We start from the raw sequence: 14,655 nt of genomic DNA, 5'->3' as shown, positions 1-14,655 counted from the left end.
ACATATGAAGTACTTTGCTGGAATTGAGTGTGTCTAGTTTAATGAAAAGAAGGACTAGGTGTGAACACTGATAGCAGTGTTCCAATATCTCAGGGGTTGCCACAAAGAAGAGGGAGTCAAACTATTCTCCAAAGCACCTGAGGGTAGAACAAGAAGCAATGGGTGGAAACTAATCAAGGAGAGAAGCAACTTAGGAGAAATTTCCTGACAGAACGATTGGTCAGTGGAACAACTTGCCTCCAGATGTTGTGAATGTTCCAACACTGGAAGTCTTTAAGAAGATATTGGATAGCCATTTGTCTGAAGTGGTCTAGGGTTTCCTGCCTAAGCAGGGGGTTGGACTAGAAGACCTCCAAGGTCCCTTCCAACTCTGTTATTCTATTATGTTCTAAGCGAAAGTCAGTACGCTTGGAAACCGTTCTAACCCTATGCTTAAATGGGATTTCTCCTCCTCTATTTACCAATTATTTGGTCCGGGATGGCTCGTGTCCAAAACTGGGGATGGAGGCTCCTTGACCAGATATACTCTTATCCTACCAGCAGCAACAGAGGTTTCTCGTGACTTTTTAATCCTGGCAGAGAAAGTATCTCTATTGTTAAGTACAAATCATTGTTGATTTGGTAGAGATGGCGTTGGGATGTATCTGAATCTGAAAGTGAAATGTTTATTCATACTGTAAGTAAATCCTATAATGACAAGATTTCTTGTTAGCAAAAGTGGCAAATGTGCTTGTGCAAATGCAGCCCGAGAGACTATGTTCCACAGGGAAATTTCTTGTGTATAATCGGCTCCAATCTGATAGGTTTAATGAATCAGAGATCGATGACTTGACAACCCAGAATCTGATGCTGATGCCACTTGGGGATTTCCTCCCTCCTCTCTCACCAATACTATATACAAGAACAGATGTTTCTTAGTATTGGGAAGACTGCTGCAACGGATTTTTCACCACACATGTCCTCAGAAAGCAAAAACAGGAAACGTCTAATTTAGTAGTTATATTAAAAGTTGTTTCATAGTTTAGGTTTATCATTTTTTTCCCTAGCCAGGATAATTGAATTTTTAAACAGCTGTTGAAAAGTGAAGGTTGTGGGATCTTCATTTCTGGAGATTTTTTAAGAGGATGAATAGTCACTTCTTGAGGAGAGCTAATAAACTGTGGTTTAGAATATTAAAAATTGTGTAAGCATTTTTCATGTTCCTTTTATTAATAAAGCAAAAATATGTAGAAAAATGTCTGACATACCAATATCTGCACTCAATTACAGTCAGCATTTTTGTTTTCAGTTCCCATTTTTTTGAAATCAACACTTTCCTGTGGAAGAAAGTACAGTAAATCCACACAATATTTTCTGAAGCAAAATATACATATATTGATGAAATGTATTATATATGGGTGGATGATGGAAAAAACAAACTTTTAGCCAAGATGAGTCTGAAATTACTTCGAAGTTCCCAGTTTCTTAACAGAAAATGAATAGTAAGATCTGATAAGAATGGCATGAGATATAAGATCTTTCCACCACTTCAATAAACATTGACTAACTTTATTCCCAAAGTAATTTGGAATGTGTGTTGATAGAAATCTTTGTTCTAATGTCAGGCAGAAAGGTCCCATCCTAATTCTGATATACTAGTCCTTTCTCCACTAATTTACAGTAGCACCATAATGCCTCTTGGTTCCTTCTTGGTCAGAAAAGGCTAGTCTCATTTTATTATAACTTCTTAATTTAAACAACGTTCAATAGTTATTTTGCATATTGGCGTACAAGTGATTTTTCCCTTAAAAATCTGATTTTGCCCTGTCACACCTTGGGAGCTTCATTATTTTATTACTGAAAGAAGGGGTAAATTTTGCAGTTGTGTACTTGCTCAGTTCCCAAACAGCATTATCTGAGTTGCAACATCCCTGCTTTTTATTATTTGTTTGATAATTACATCACACCTTTTTCTTTAGGTTCTCAAAGTGGCATATATTGCCCTCTCTCCTTGCTGCACACAATGTTGTGAGGTAGCTCAGGCTGAGAGGAAAAGTCACTGAAAATTATTCAGTGGCTGTGGACTATGGCTGTGGCTGTGCTTGAATTTGGTTCTCCCCGTGAGAGTAGACTCCTTAATCATTATACTATATTTGCTCTATGTTATAGATTATAGAACACTAAAATGACGGATAATATTGGCTATTTCTAATTCTGTGTATTTATCAGTTTCAGCCAGTCGCTCACTCAACTACTAAGAGTGAAAGGGCTTTCTGGCTATTTGTTTCAGCCATCCAGATCCTTAGATGTCTCCTTGCAGTTATCTAATTATGTCTGTCAAAATATGAATCTGGCAGTATTTCATAATTAATTAAAATAGAGATGCATACACTTTTAGAATTTAGAGTCACTTTCCCATTATGATTACTGTCAAGTTAATTTTAGTTTGTAAGAGTTTCAAATGGTGCACTGGATGGGTAAGCAAACTGGTCCAGAGGCCAAAATGCTGCAGAACTGTGCAGTTACCACACCCAACACTTTCCCAGTGCAGTTCTCCCATTGTGGATGAGTGATGATGCTTTGAGGGGAAAAGAGAAGACACAAATCCAGAGAAAGCCAATCCTGCCTCTATAATGAGGCACTCACAAATCTGGACAATATGGTTGGGCAGGGAATTGCAAAAGGCAATAAAGAGATTGACAACGTAAAAGGTGTATAACCCTGTACACTGCACAAGTCAAAAAGAGGGCCGTGAAAATATTTACAGACCCCCTCATATCCTAGACATAAATTGTTTCAACTCCCAACCTTAAAATGATGCTACAGAGCACTGCACACCAAGACACAAGAACAGTCGTCCCCCCCTCCAAATGCCATCACTCTGCTAAACAAATAATTCCTTCGCCAGTGCCAAACTATTCACTAAGGCTGCATTACTATTACTATTAGTCTTCTCATCACTCCTATCACCCATCTCCTCTGACTTATGACTGCAGGACTGTAACTTCGTTGCTTGTATCCTTATGATATTGATATTGTTTCCGGATTGCTTATTTGTACCCTATGACAATCGTTAAGTGTTGTACCTTATGACTCTTGACGAATGTATATCTTTTTATGTACATTGAGAGCATATGCACCAAAGACAAATTCCTTGTGCGTCCAATCATACTTGGCCAATAAAAATTCTATTCTATTCTAATTCTAATTCTATTCTAGTAGCCACCCATTCTTATAATGGTAATATTTTATGGTGACAAGGTGGGTGAAGCTTTAAACGAATAGCTACACACGAGGATGTGGCCCAATAAAGATAATGGAACATGTGATGCAGATTGGTGGCCTGAGTCCCCCCACCTCCACCCCACCCCCCAGTAGCCTGCGATAGGCAGAATTCACTTTGCAGAGACTACCGGCCAGGGACGAACAGTGGGGCAGCCTCCCTCCAAGCAGGCGGAGGTTTGCAAGCGGACGGTCTCTGACATCAGGAGCGCTTACGCTCGCGACGTCAGGCTGCGGTGGGGCCGAGCGAGCGTTGGCGCGACGGGCCAGGACTCCGTGCAGGGCTGCGCATGCGCCGCCGGGGGTAGGTGGCTGTTGGTCCAAGAAGGCTGGGGCTGCTCCTGGAAGGTGAGTGGAGCCTCGGGACGGATCGGACTTCAAAGAGAGGCGTTGTGGTTTCCCCTCCCCCCCCCGGGCGGGGAGTCTGGTTCTTGGGTTTGGAAGATCCCTGGGGCCGTTTGGGTAGGGGAGTCCTCTTCCCAGCCTCCCCCTGGCCGGTCGCCGTCCTCGCGGGTGGGGGGGGGGGGTTGGTCTCGACTCGGTCCAAGGGGTGCAGGTATCCTGACCTCGCCGCCGCCGCCCTTCTCCTCCTCCTCTCTCGAAAGAGGGGCTTTCCGGAGCTCTGGTTTGCCCCCCTCGAGAAAGCGAGGGGCGCTTTGAAGGGCCTGCTGGCTGTACCGCTGCGGTTTGGAGAGGACAAGCCAGAATGGCTGAGATTGTAAACACGGGAGTCCCCCCTCCGCGGCCACGCACCCTTGATCCACCCGTCGGCTCTGGGGGCTCTTCTTCCTCTGACGGCGCGTGACAGCTTGTCGTGGTAAAGGATCCAAGACGGTCGGGGGATTGAGAGCTTTCCCCGAGGGGTGGATCTTGGCTAGAAAAACGCAGGCCTCGAATCTTTGTTGTGTTCGTTTGGGAGTATTTCTGGCTTGAGAAGCCCACTGGGAGCTGTTTTAAAATTTGATGGTCCTCGACCGCTACAGTAATGAGCAAAATGCTATACTTAATTGAACATTTTCTTTCTCCATCAGGAATACGAGGACAGCCAAGGAATCTTTGCTTATTGCTTTTTATTTTCCTGCTATCTTGAGAGAAGTAGCTTCCTGCCTTTTGATTTCTGTATTTTGGAGGCCTTTTAACTTCTTGCAGAATGCAAAGATGCGCTTGATGCTTTCCTTGGGGGTCTGGGGTTGTGTATGAACAGTAATAAAAGCCCGGGCTTGCTTAATTTTGGACTGTCTTTTCCTATACTGGGGAGAGAGGTGGGCCGTGGATCTTGGCTTTACAGTCATCGGTGACCAAAAGAAATGGAGGAGAAGGAGCGATGTGATCAATTCAGTCTGACAGTCCTGTGCTAAAGTCTCTCAAAACAATTTTTCAAGGGAAAAAACACCCAGAAGAGAACAATATACTAAAAGCAATTACTTCAAGTTAAAGAAGAAGGTAGGAGAATGGAAGAAGAATGGTTCAAATTTTGAAGTTGCTTTTGCAGCTATCAAATAAAGAAAACAATTGAAATCCAACTGCAGGTCTGCTATTTGTGCTGAAGTTGTCTATAAAGAAAAGAGCAGTTCGTTCTTTGTTTCTTTTGAAAAACAAGCTTCAGAAACATTATCTCCAATCGTCACATCAACACCACTTTAAAAAAAATGAGTTGCATGCCATGGAAAGGTGACAAAACAAAATCAGAATCGCCAGAAACGCCACAGGTGATGCCAGTCCACATTTATCATGAAAAACAACGCAGAGAGTTATGTGCCCTCCATGCTCTCAATAATGTCTTCCAGGACAGCAATGCCTTTACACGAGACACATTACAGGACATTTTCCAGAGGTAGGAAAATGGTTTTATTATATTATTGTGGAGTGTTTGCTTACATTTCTTTGGTAGACTAGACCAGATCTTATAGAGACTTTCTGATGTTTTGTTATTAAAGTCTTCTACCATTCGGTTCCCTTTGATCTTCATAAATTAGTCTACCTGCCTATCTTAACTTCAGACAAAGAAGTAAAAGCCACTTAGGATTATATTACACATTTTTAATGTAAAGAATGTAATGAATGAATCAATAGTTAGGTACAATGTTCTGTTAAGGGGAACGGATGCCAATTCAACTCTAGCTATTGAGCATTTGGTGGCCCATAATCCATTAAGCTTCTGCTGGAGACTTAAACAGCAGGTCTGTGAGTGTTCCTGTCCTTTCCTGTCCCCTTTTGACTGCAAGGGTTCCTGTCAAGTGTCTAAGACATTTGTCTTCCTGATTTACAAATTAATAAAAGCTATGAAAAAGGCAACTTTCAGTTTAATATCTATATACTATTAAAAACTCCCTTTATGACCTTTAACTCTGAAACGGTGTATCCTAGAGCAATAACTTTTAAACCAAGATACCTCAAATGGGCTAATTTATAGAATATGTCCAGAAACCATCACCCATGACTCCCAAGGAATGAAATTTGGGGAAGTTGTAGTTGCTTCAGTGCTACTGGCTGCCGCTGCATTGCTGAACTACTACTACAGTCACATGATCTTCATTTTCAATGTTCTGTGACACTTTCTCAGCCAGTCGCACAACCCCCTGCTCCCTCCCACACCCAGCAGCAGCCACTTATCTACCTACTGAAAAGGGAAGGGAAAAGAAGAGGGAAAGGAAGATCTCTGATGCTCCCTGCCAGATTCCCACAAGAAAAGTTAATGGGGAAGCCATCAGGACTGAGAAGTCAGCTCTGTTCCTGCTGCTTTTTGGCCCACCCTTGTGCATCCTGTTTCTCTGTTTAGGTAAGAAAATATCTCTGAAACAATGACCCAGTGGGATGCAAATTGTCTAAGTTTCCCTCAGTCTCAGTTACCGTATATACTTGAGTATAAGCCGAATTTTTCAGCCCACTTTTTGGGCTGAAAAATCCACTTCGGCTTATACTCCAGTGAACACAAAAAAAAAAAGAACACCGAGGCTTCGGTGCTTCCGGGATCGCTCCCACCCCCTCCGCCACCTTCCTACTGGCTCCCACGGCCTCATGGCTCCTCAAAAGCACGGCGAAGAAGGAGGGGGCAGGGGTAACACACCCTTCCCTCCACGCTGCTGGCGCCCTTGCTTTATTTGAGTGCATCGCTGCTGCTTTCCTTTCTCGTCCCCACTTATGCCATTCTGAGTCCTCGCTTTCCTTGCCCTGTGCGCGTTTTGTATTTTACGCCCGCCGCTGCAACGCCACCACGTCCTCCCGCTCCGCCTGGAGTGCCCCGGGAAGCCGGCGGCGCTGCGCTCCATCTGCCCGCCGCTGCAACGCCACCGCGTCCTCCCACTCCGCCTGGAGTGCCCCGGGAAGCCGGCGGCGCTGTGCTCCATCTGCCCACCGCTGCAACGCCACCGCGTCCTCCCGCTCCGCCTGGTCCTTTTCCCTCTCCATGCTGGCCTCCTGCCTTCCTCCCGAGGAGGAGCTCGAAGAGCAGCAGGAAAAGGCTCGACTGAAGGGAAGCAGGTGCCGCGGGGGTGGGAGGCGCACCGGGGGCTTCGGGAAGGCGCCGGCTTGCAGCGGTGGGCAGACGGAGCGCAGCACCGCCGGCTTCCCGGGGCGCTCCAGGCGGAGCGGGAGGACGCGGTGGCGTTGCAGCTGCGGGTAGACGGAGCGCAGCGCCGCCGGCTTCCCGGGGCGCTCCAGGCGGAGCGGGAGGACGCGGTGGCGTTGCAACGGCGGGCGTAAAATACAAAACGCGCACAGGGTAAGGAAAGCGAGGACTCAGAATGGCATAAGTGGGGACGAGAAAGGAAAGCAGCAGCGATGCACTCAAATAAAGCAAGGGCGCCAGCAGCGTGGAGGGAAGGGTGGGGGACACAACTGCCCGGTCTTATCGGTGCTCCCGGGGAAGAAGGAAAGATGGGGCAGGTGAAGAGGGATCTACCTCCTTCTTCTTCTGGCTTCCCCCGAACGGGAATCAAAGGAGGAAGAGGAGGCAGCTCCCCGCAGACAGGTGCAGCCTTAAGAGCCGTAGTGATGCCATGGCTTCCCAACAGCGCCCTTCAATACCTCCCGTCTACCTGCTAGCGGCCGTTATCCACGCCACTTTCCCGGCCCGAATTGGGCCGGGCGGCGGCCAATCCAAAAGCAAGCTCCTAGGCAAAGCATTCTGGGAAATGTAGTCTCCCTCTCGTTATCCCTCAACACGCCGCCTTTCTCCCTTCAAGAGAGAAGAGCTTTTTATTTGATGATCTGTATTACGAGAGGATGCATGAATAGTGAGTGAGCCTCTTTTCCACATGCTTCAATTAAAGCAATTTTATTGTTATCTACCTGTATTTTTATTTTTGAAATTTACCGTGAGCTGCTGCATTTCCCAGCTTCGGCTTATAGTCGAGTCAATAACTTTTTCCAGTTTTTGGGGGTAAAATTAGGGGTCTCGGCTTATACTCGAGTCGGCTTATACTCAAGTATATACGGTATATATTTATAAGGTTGGCTTTAACTGGTTGGCTAGCTCTTTTCTACACAGTAGCTATGCTTCTGTCACAGTTCCTCTCTAAAAGGAGGCAGTGATATGGCTATTTTTATATAAGTAACCTAGAAATCATCTTGAGGCATGTTAAAATATAGTGCCATTGAAATCTTTTTTGGATAGAGAAGTCTTTCAGATACTAACCCAATCCCTTACCTTCCATAAAGAATTGGAAAGATACAGGGACCATCTGCTATCACCCGAGTGCCATTCCTGTCTCTAGGATAAATTGGCACTTCCTGTAGGACCCACTAAAATACTTACGTGTTAAAGCATCTGATTTGAATGCAGCACAGTCCAGATTCTTACTAGGTAATGCTGAGAAGAATTTCTGATATCCATCTGAGTTTCTGCCGGTCAATACTGAACTAGATGAAAAATTGGTTGGATAAGGCTACTCTCCATATGTTTTATATTTGATATCAAACTCTAAAGCAATAATGGATTATTTCTGTTGAAAATTGTAATTGTAGATTGGCTTGAGTTGAGTTGAAAAACTGTGCTCCCAGCTATTTACAAACTTCCATTTTTCAAACACATTATGGCTAGATTTCTTTGTACATTTATAAGAAGTCATGTAAATGCATAAAATCATGCTTAATATTTTGAAATATGCTCATTTCTAATAGTTGTTAAAATCAAAAACTATAATGCAATTGATTCAATAGCTCTTTGCAGTGTTTATACCAATGAGAGTTTTACCTTATCTGGGCTTTACAAGACTCATTAAGAAGCAATGCATTAAAAGTTAATTCTTGTGACTTAGTGAATTTTGAATGATAAAATTTGTGAAGTTTTATCACTAGCATGAGTGGGATGGACTTGTCCCATCAGGGAGAGACAGCTCCTCAGATACCCAAGACCCGTGATGGTGAACCTATGGCATGCAGGCCACAGGCAGCACATTGCCATTTCTGCAGGCGCCCGAGTCCAGCTCGCAGCTGAGCCCCACCGCACGTGCGCATGTGCCCACCAGCCAGCTGGTCTCTTCCATGCACACGTGAGGGGGGTGCACGCGGGGGAAGTATGCATGCATGCATGGGGGGCAAAGCACCTGCACAGGGGGTGCTCGCATTGCATTTTGGGGGTTCGCCTTTGTTGGTGCAGCTGGGCACGACTCTGCCCCGAGATGCTGGCCTGCCACCGCCACTACTGCCTCTTTGCCAGTGAACAGCCTGCAGCCTCAGCTTCTTTACTGGCATGAGCGGCCTGCAGCCGCAGTGTCTTTGCCGGTTCGAGGGACCCCTGTGCCCCGTTTTGGCTTCCAGGTGCAGGAGGCTTTCCAGGCCCAAAATGGGGCGTGGGGCGTCATGCAGAGGGGAAGGGCTGGGGCGCATGTGGGGAGACACATGCACAGGGGCGAATGCGAGGGGGGCACATGCGTGGGACGACATTCACATTGCATTTTGGGGGTTCAGGAACACGTGCATGCATTCCTGCGCATGTGCTTTAAACACTCGGCACCCAAAAGGTGAACCATCACTGCCCTAGACCCTCGCCATGTAGGGCTTTAAAAGTAACAACCAACATCTTGTATTGCATCTGGAAGCAAACTGGTTATAATGCAGTTCACACAATAAAAGTGTTACATGTGCAAGCCTAGGAGTTCCCAGTATTGTGCATGCTGCTGCATTCTGCATCAACCGCAGCCTCCAAATATTCCTCAAGGTTAACCCCATGTAAAGCATGTTGCAGTTATCCAACTGAGACATGACTAGGCATGAGTGATCATGCACAGAACTTTACAATCCAGATAAGTGCATAACTGGTGCACAACATGAAATTGAACATAAAAGGCCATCCTAGCCATGACTGCCATGTACACTTTGAGCAGGAGTTGAGAGTCCAAGAGGACACCCAAGGTGCACAACAGATCTTCCTCATTAATGCAACACCATCCAGAGTTAATTACGTTAAATAATTTTATGATCTTTCTTGCCACAGTTGTTAAATGAATCACTGCAGTTAAGTTAGTAACACAATTGTTAAGTGAATCTGACTTCCTGGTTGACTTTTAGATCATGCCTTCAAAATTTAGGATTTTCTTTTTTTCTTAAAATGTTTTAAAAGCGTTGTATATTGAAGTCTTTGTTTACAATTATATTTATTTAACATTAAGTTTATATTCTTGTTTTAAGATAATTTGCAAACTTGTGTTGTAGGTTCTGTAATGTTTTCTGCTAGCAGTATTTTTTCAAAAGATACTTGAAAATAGGAAAATTACACATATTAATTCATACATAGCAAGAATTTGGAGAGAACAATGCAACGTTTTGGGCTGCAGGTGCATACATAATGTGTACTGGCAATTTTTAATAGGAATCTTTATTCAACCTAGCTTCCTAACTACCTCTTTCATATGATTTGGGATAGCACGCTCTTTATTTCAAGCACCGATTCTCTGCAAGCTAATGTCTAGAAGGGTTTTCCCTAATTTTATCTTTACAGGAACTTGGTCTGTGTAACTGGCTAGTAATCTAGTGAATTCCGTTGTCAAATGGGAATTTGAACTGAGGCTCCATGTAATGGCATGTTGAGAACTGGAGAGAGATCTACTTTCTAACTAGCTAGTCATTCCTCCATTATCAGCTAAGAAAACTGTTCACATATGAGTCATTAGGATATGGAGAAAGTTTCTGCCTTAGGAAATAAGTTCTAAAGGAGGAAAGCAAACCAGCTGTTGACAATTTTATAACCTTATTCTGACTTCTTTCAATAAATCTTTGTTAAGATTTTTATTGGAGGAATCATGCTTTCTGTGAGATGAGGCAGTCAGGAACTTGACAAGTCAATACCTTACAATTATAACAGTACATTGTCTTATTGTTTGTTTGTTCATTTGTATTATTTGTTTGATGACTAGGTTATCTCCCAACACCATGGTGACACCACACAAGAAAAGTATGCTGGGTAATGGAAACTATGATGTGAATGTCATCATGGCAGCTCTTCAGACCAAAGGTTATGAAGCAGTTTGGTGGGATAAGCGCAGGTAATCCAGAGTATACATTTATTGTTATTACGAATGGCTGATTTGAAAAGATGTAAGAGTGTGCTCTTTCCTTCCTCTTTCGTTGTTCAGGGATGTTAACGTAATTGCCCTTTCCAATGTCATGGGTTTCATAATGAATCTGCCCTCAAGCCTCTGCTGGGGTCCGCTGAAACTTCCTCTTAAACGGCAACATTGGATCTGTGTCCGGGAAGTGGGAGGAGCCTACTATAACCTTGACTCTAAACTAAAGGTTCCTGAATGGATTGGTGGTGAAAGTGAGCTCAGGTAGGTTGTCTTTGTTAATCTGAGACCTGAGTGCTATCATCTGCACAGACTGAATTTATCATCTGAATAACATCATTTGGCTTTAGGCAATGAAATCTCCCTTCCTTCTTCCCACTAACCCCTCCAAATTAATCAAATGTTCCAACAAAGATAAGTGAAATTGTCTCACTTTAGATTCCTGCACCTTTATATAAAAATATAGTTATATTTCTATGTAACTGTTTTCACTACTTATGGCACATAAAAGTTTTGAACTGAGATACTCAGTATTTGGAAATAGTATCAGTTGCTGAATTCAGTGGATTATACTTGAATTACACAAAATTTATACAACTCACTAAACTATTTCATGCCATGATCAAGCCACAAGCAGCAGCAGTTAGTCTTTAGCCAAGTTAGCACACAGAGAGGTACTAGTTCCAAACCATAGGTTTGCTATTTTTCATGTGTTTAAAATAGCTTGTCCTCAGGAATATAGAAGGAAATAGCCCATCTGAAAACATTTCTTTCAAGTAGCGGCTGCTGAATCCAGTAAAGATCCAACTGCACTGCATGAAGAGCATGCAATGTTCTTCATACATTAATTAGACGTCTTTGATTATTCCAAATCAATGAAGAAAGACTTTTTTGATTATTAGTTTGTGGCTTCTTCTCATATGCAACACGTATTTTTACCGTGACCTTTTATAAAGCTAAACAGAGCAACATAGCTTTATGCTTGGTTAGTCAAAGACTCAACAATATAAGCAAGCTATTTTTGGGGTAAAATGCACTGCTGTATTTGATCTGCCTAAAAAAAACCCCACAATGCCATATATCATATTGCAACTCTTGGATTCTTAAATTTCAGTATGGAAATTTAAGAACAGTACAAACCTACCCATTGGCAGCAGTCCTATTCTTATATTTAAAATGGTTCTCAATCTCTGAATATATAATTTAGTGATCTCTTCCATTACCACTTTATTCCATTAACTAGCTCCAGTAAATCCAGCAGAGATGCTATCTATGCCTCATTTCATTGATTACTACAGTTTCTCCAAGTCTCTATAGCTGGAGAGCATAATAAAAGAACAACAGGTAGGAGAGTGGAACTTTTCAGGATAGTTTGCATATTCCTAACACACTGCTGTTTACAAAAATTCCAAAATATATTCAAAACTTCATTTGTACCCTTTTGTGCTTTCTATTTCCACAGGAAGTTTTTAAGAAACCAGCTGCAAGGAAAGAACTGTGAACTTCTGCTGGTAGTACCTGAGGAGGTAGAAGTACATCAAAGTTGGAGAGTTGATGCATGACCTGCAAAATATCTTATCTTTGCACTACAGTACTGGTCTTTCTCCCTTCCAACTTCTAATGTCCTGTGATGTGGATAACGAGCACTATACTCTCCCCAGGAACTTTCCATTATGAAGGTGCAATAAGGCAGTCACAAGGTACTGTCCGGGCCAAACCAGATCATTGAAGCTGGATTTAGGGGAAGAAGTAGAAGGCAGTTTTGCATTCTTTCATTATAATGCATAATGAATTAGAAATGGGGTATTGGAATTCTCTCCATTAAATTCTGATTCACTTTCTTACTCACCATCCTAAAATACTTTATATTGAATTGTACACTACTGTCTCTAGGAGTCTCTATAGTTGGACGGTTTCTCTCTCCTTCAGGAGAGGTTTGAGGCGAGGCATGTTCCCTTCATATCTATGACCCCCTTCTCTACCAAACTTACATTGAAGAAACTTGCAAACGGTATGGGTCTCTCAGGAAATTTTAGATACTCTTAGCAATGGTATGGTGCTTGTGGATTCCCTATTTAAACAGCAATTGTGCCAACAGTTAGGGAACATATTGACAAAACGGGACCATAATTCTAGAACTCCTATTGGAGTTTGGGGCTTTTCTTTGTCATACTTGACATTTTTTTTAATTTGAGAATAAGTGAATGAATAATTAGGGGAGATAATTGATGCTTATTTTTCAAAAACCTCAAATATTTTTGGTTAGGTGGGTCAGGTATAGCCTCTTTTTATTTATCTTGTTTGTCCTGTAATTCAGGGAAATAATTCACTGAGCAGGGAATATATCAACAGACTTCTTAAGGATGAAATCATGACATAAAAAGGAAATTATAGCCAAGTTTTTGTAAGGTAGAACATTGTTGAAAGGGCAAATGTTAATTTTGCAACCTATTGTGGGGAACAAATCCAAGGATTAGAGTTTTGTTCTTATTTCAGCTGATAATAGTTGAGGTTAAAAAGTTTCTAGGGAAGTTTGATGCGGGTAGATGAAACTGTTTAAAACAGGTATGCTGAGTTACATTCTTCCATTCCATCTGGCAGGAAATCATAATCTCTCCCCTTTTCCCACTAATTTAATAAAAGAGCTGAAGACTGGCAGGAACCTTATTAGTTTTCCCTTTCACTTCATCTAAGTGTGCTCATTTATTCTTGTCACGGTTTATCCTGTTGTATTTTTCATTAAGTGTCATTTACATTAGTACTGATATATCAGGAATAGGACCTATGTTTCCAGCATCATCCTGGTAAAGGATGGGCAAAAGTAACTCTTGTAACTGTAAAGGATGCCTTTTGCTTTCTATTTTGAGTAAAAGCAAGACAGACACCTTTCAATTTTGTACTTGAACTCTTTCAATCAAATACTTTGAGGATGACAATGAGATCAAGACAAATCTTGTTTATTGATGCCTGGATAATTTGCAGCCATATACTGGTGAAACTGAAATGACTCTTCTCTGCATGTACTACAGTCCAAACAGAATACTTCTAGTTTAATAGCTCTTTTCTTCTGGGCTATACATTCCAGTGGTAAAACCAGCTGACATTTTTACACATACATTTTTCATAAGCAGAACATTAGGCCTGAAGTTCTGCTTCTGACTTGAAGCCATTTTTTTCATGAATTTTAAAAATATCAGCAGTAAAGTCACTATTCTTTATGCTGACTAAAATAGCACTTTGGAGAGACCCTGTTTGCATGGAAGCCAATGGACCAGTGCATAATATACAAATATCTTTTAAAAAGTAAAGCTATTCCTTTCCTCTCGGCATATTGATGTCATTGTTCTGGCCATAGGGAAAGTGGTGTGATTCAGCAGCTCAGGAAAAGGGAACATGTAATCATACACACTTCAGAACCAGAATTATGGCAGGAGAGGAGAATAAGAATAATCAGCCCAGTCCAGTTGCTTGGGAATAGAAAAAGCCCATGATTGTTTTCTTGCTTGTTTGGTTTTGTTATAGCTTTGTCTTGGGTTTGTTTACAGAGATGTATTTTGTTTAACCAAATATTAAAAATGAGAAAACCTTTCCCAATGTCCTGATGCTTGTGTGGAAATTGAGCTGCTCTGTTTGTAAAAGTGGAAAAAGTGTGCATCTCATAAACCAACTATAACTTTCCTCATGGGTCTTTTAGATATTCTACCAAAAGAAAAGTTCAGAAGCATAGATTATTTTATAACTCTGAAATAATAAAGTCATTGCCTTATTAAGGATTGAAGATTTTATCCCCCACTCCCCTTCCAATGGCCAGTTCAACTATCTTAAGGTACTGATTCAGAGTTGAAGACTTAAAACTCTGCTAGAAACCTTTTAATATCTAGCTTGAAAA

The 14,655-nt window shown here is 42.3% G+C and overlaps 1 protein-coding gene across 2 annotated transcripts; it reads left to right on the top strand.

The window, feature by feature from the left end:
- Positions 1-3,470: 3,470 nt before the first annotated feature.
- Positions 3,471-14,355, top strand: JOSD1 (Josephin domain containing 1). Of its 2 annotated transcripts, none has more exons than XM_081957900.1 (5): positions 3,471-3,609; positions 4,293-5,095; positions 10,617-10,745; positions 10,836-11,030; positions 12,229-14,355. In XM_081957900.1, the coding sequence occupies exons 2-5, from the start codon at positions 4,911-4,913 to the stop codon at positions 12,326-12,328; spliced, it is 609 nt and encodes a 202-aa protein (XP_081814026.1). In that variant the 5' UTR covers positions 3,471-3,609; positions 4,293-4,910; the 3' UTR covers positions 12,329-14,355. The 2 variants fall into 2 exon arrangements, with proteins under 2 accessions (XP_081814026.1, XP_081814027.1); XM_081957901.1 differs by having other exon boundaries at positions 3,608-3,723.
- Positions 14,356-14,655: the final 300 nt, after the last annotated feature.

Source organism: Natrix helvetica (genome assembly GCF_964273705.1).
Source record: "Natrix helvetica genome assembly, chromosome: 6".
NCBI classification, from domain to species: domain Eukaryota; kingdom Metazoa; phylum Chordata; class Lepidosauria; order Squamata; family Natricidae; genus Natrix; species Natrix helvetica.
This window is presented reverse-complemented; position numbering and strand designations above follow the sequence as displayed.

What these genes read in the sequence shown, in the direction of transcription:
- JOSD1 (XM_081957900.1), top strand. Translation starts at nt 4,911, where the DNA reads ATGAGTTGCATGCCATGGAAAGGTGACAAAACAAAATCAGAATCGCCA. An exon ending in GTTTGGTGGGATAAGCGCAG is followed by an intron (nt 10,746 to 10,835) that starts GTAATCCAGAGT and finishes TTCGTTGTTCAG; the next exon opens with GGATGTTAACGTAATTGCCC. An exon ending in GGTGGTGAAAGTGAGCTCAG is followed by an intron (nt 11,031 to 12,228) that starts GTAGGTTGTCTT and finishes CTATTTCCACAG; the next exon opens with GAAGTTTTTAAGAAACCAGC.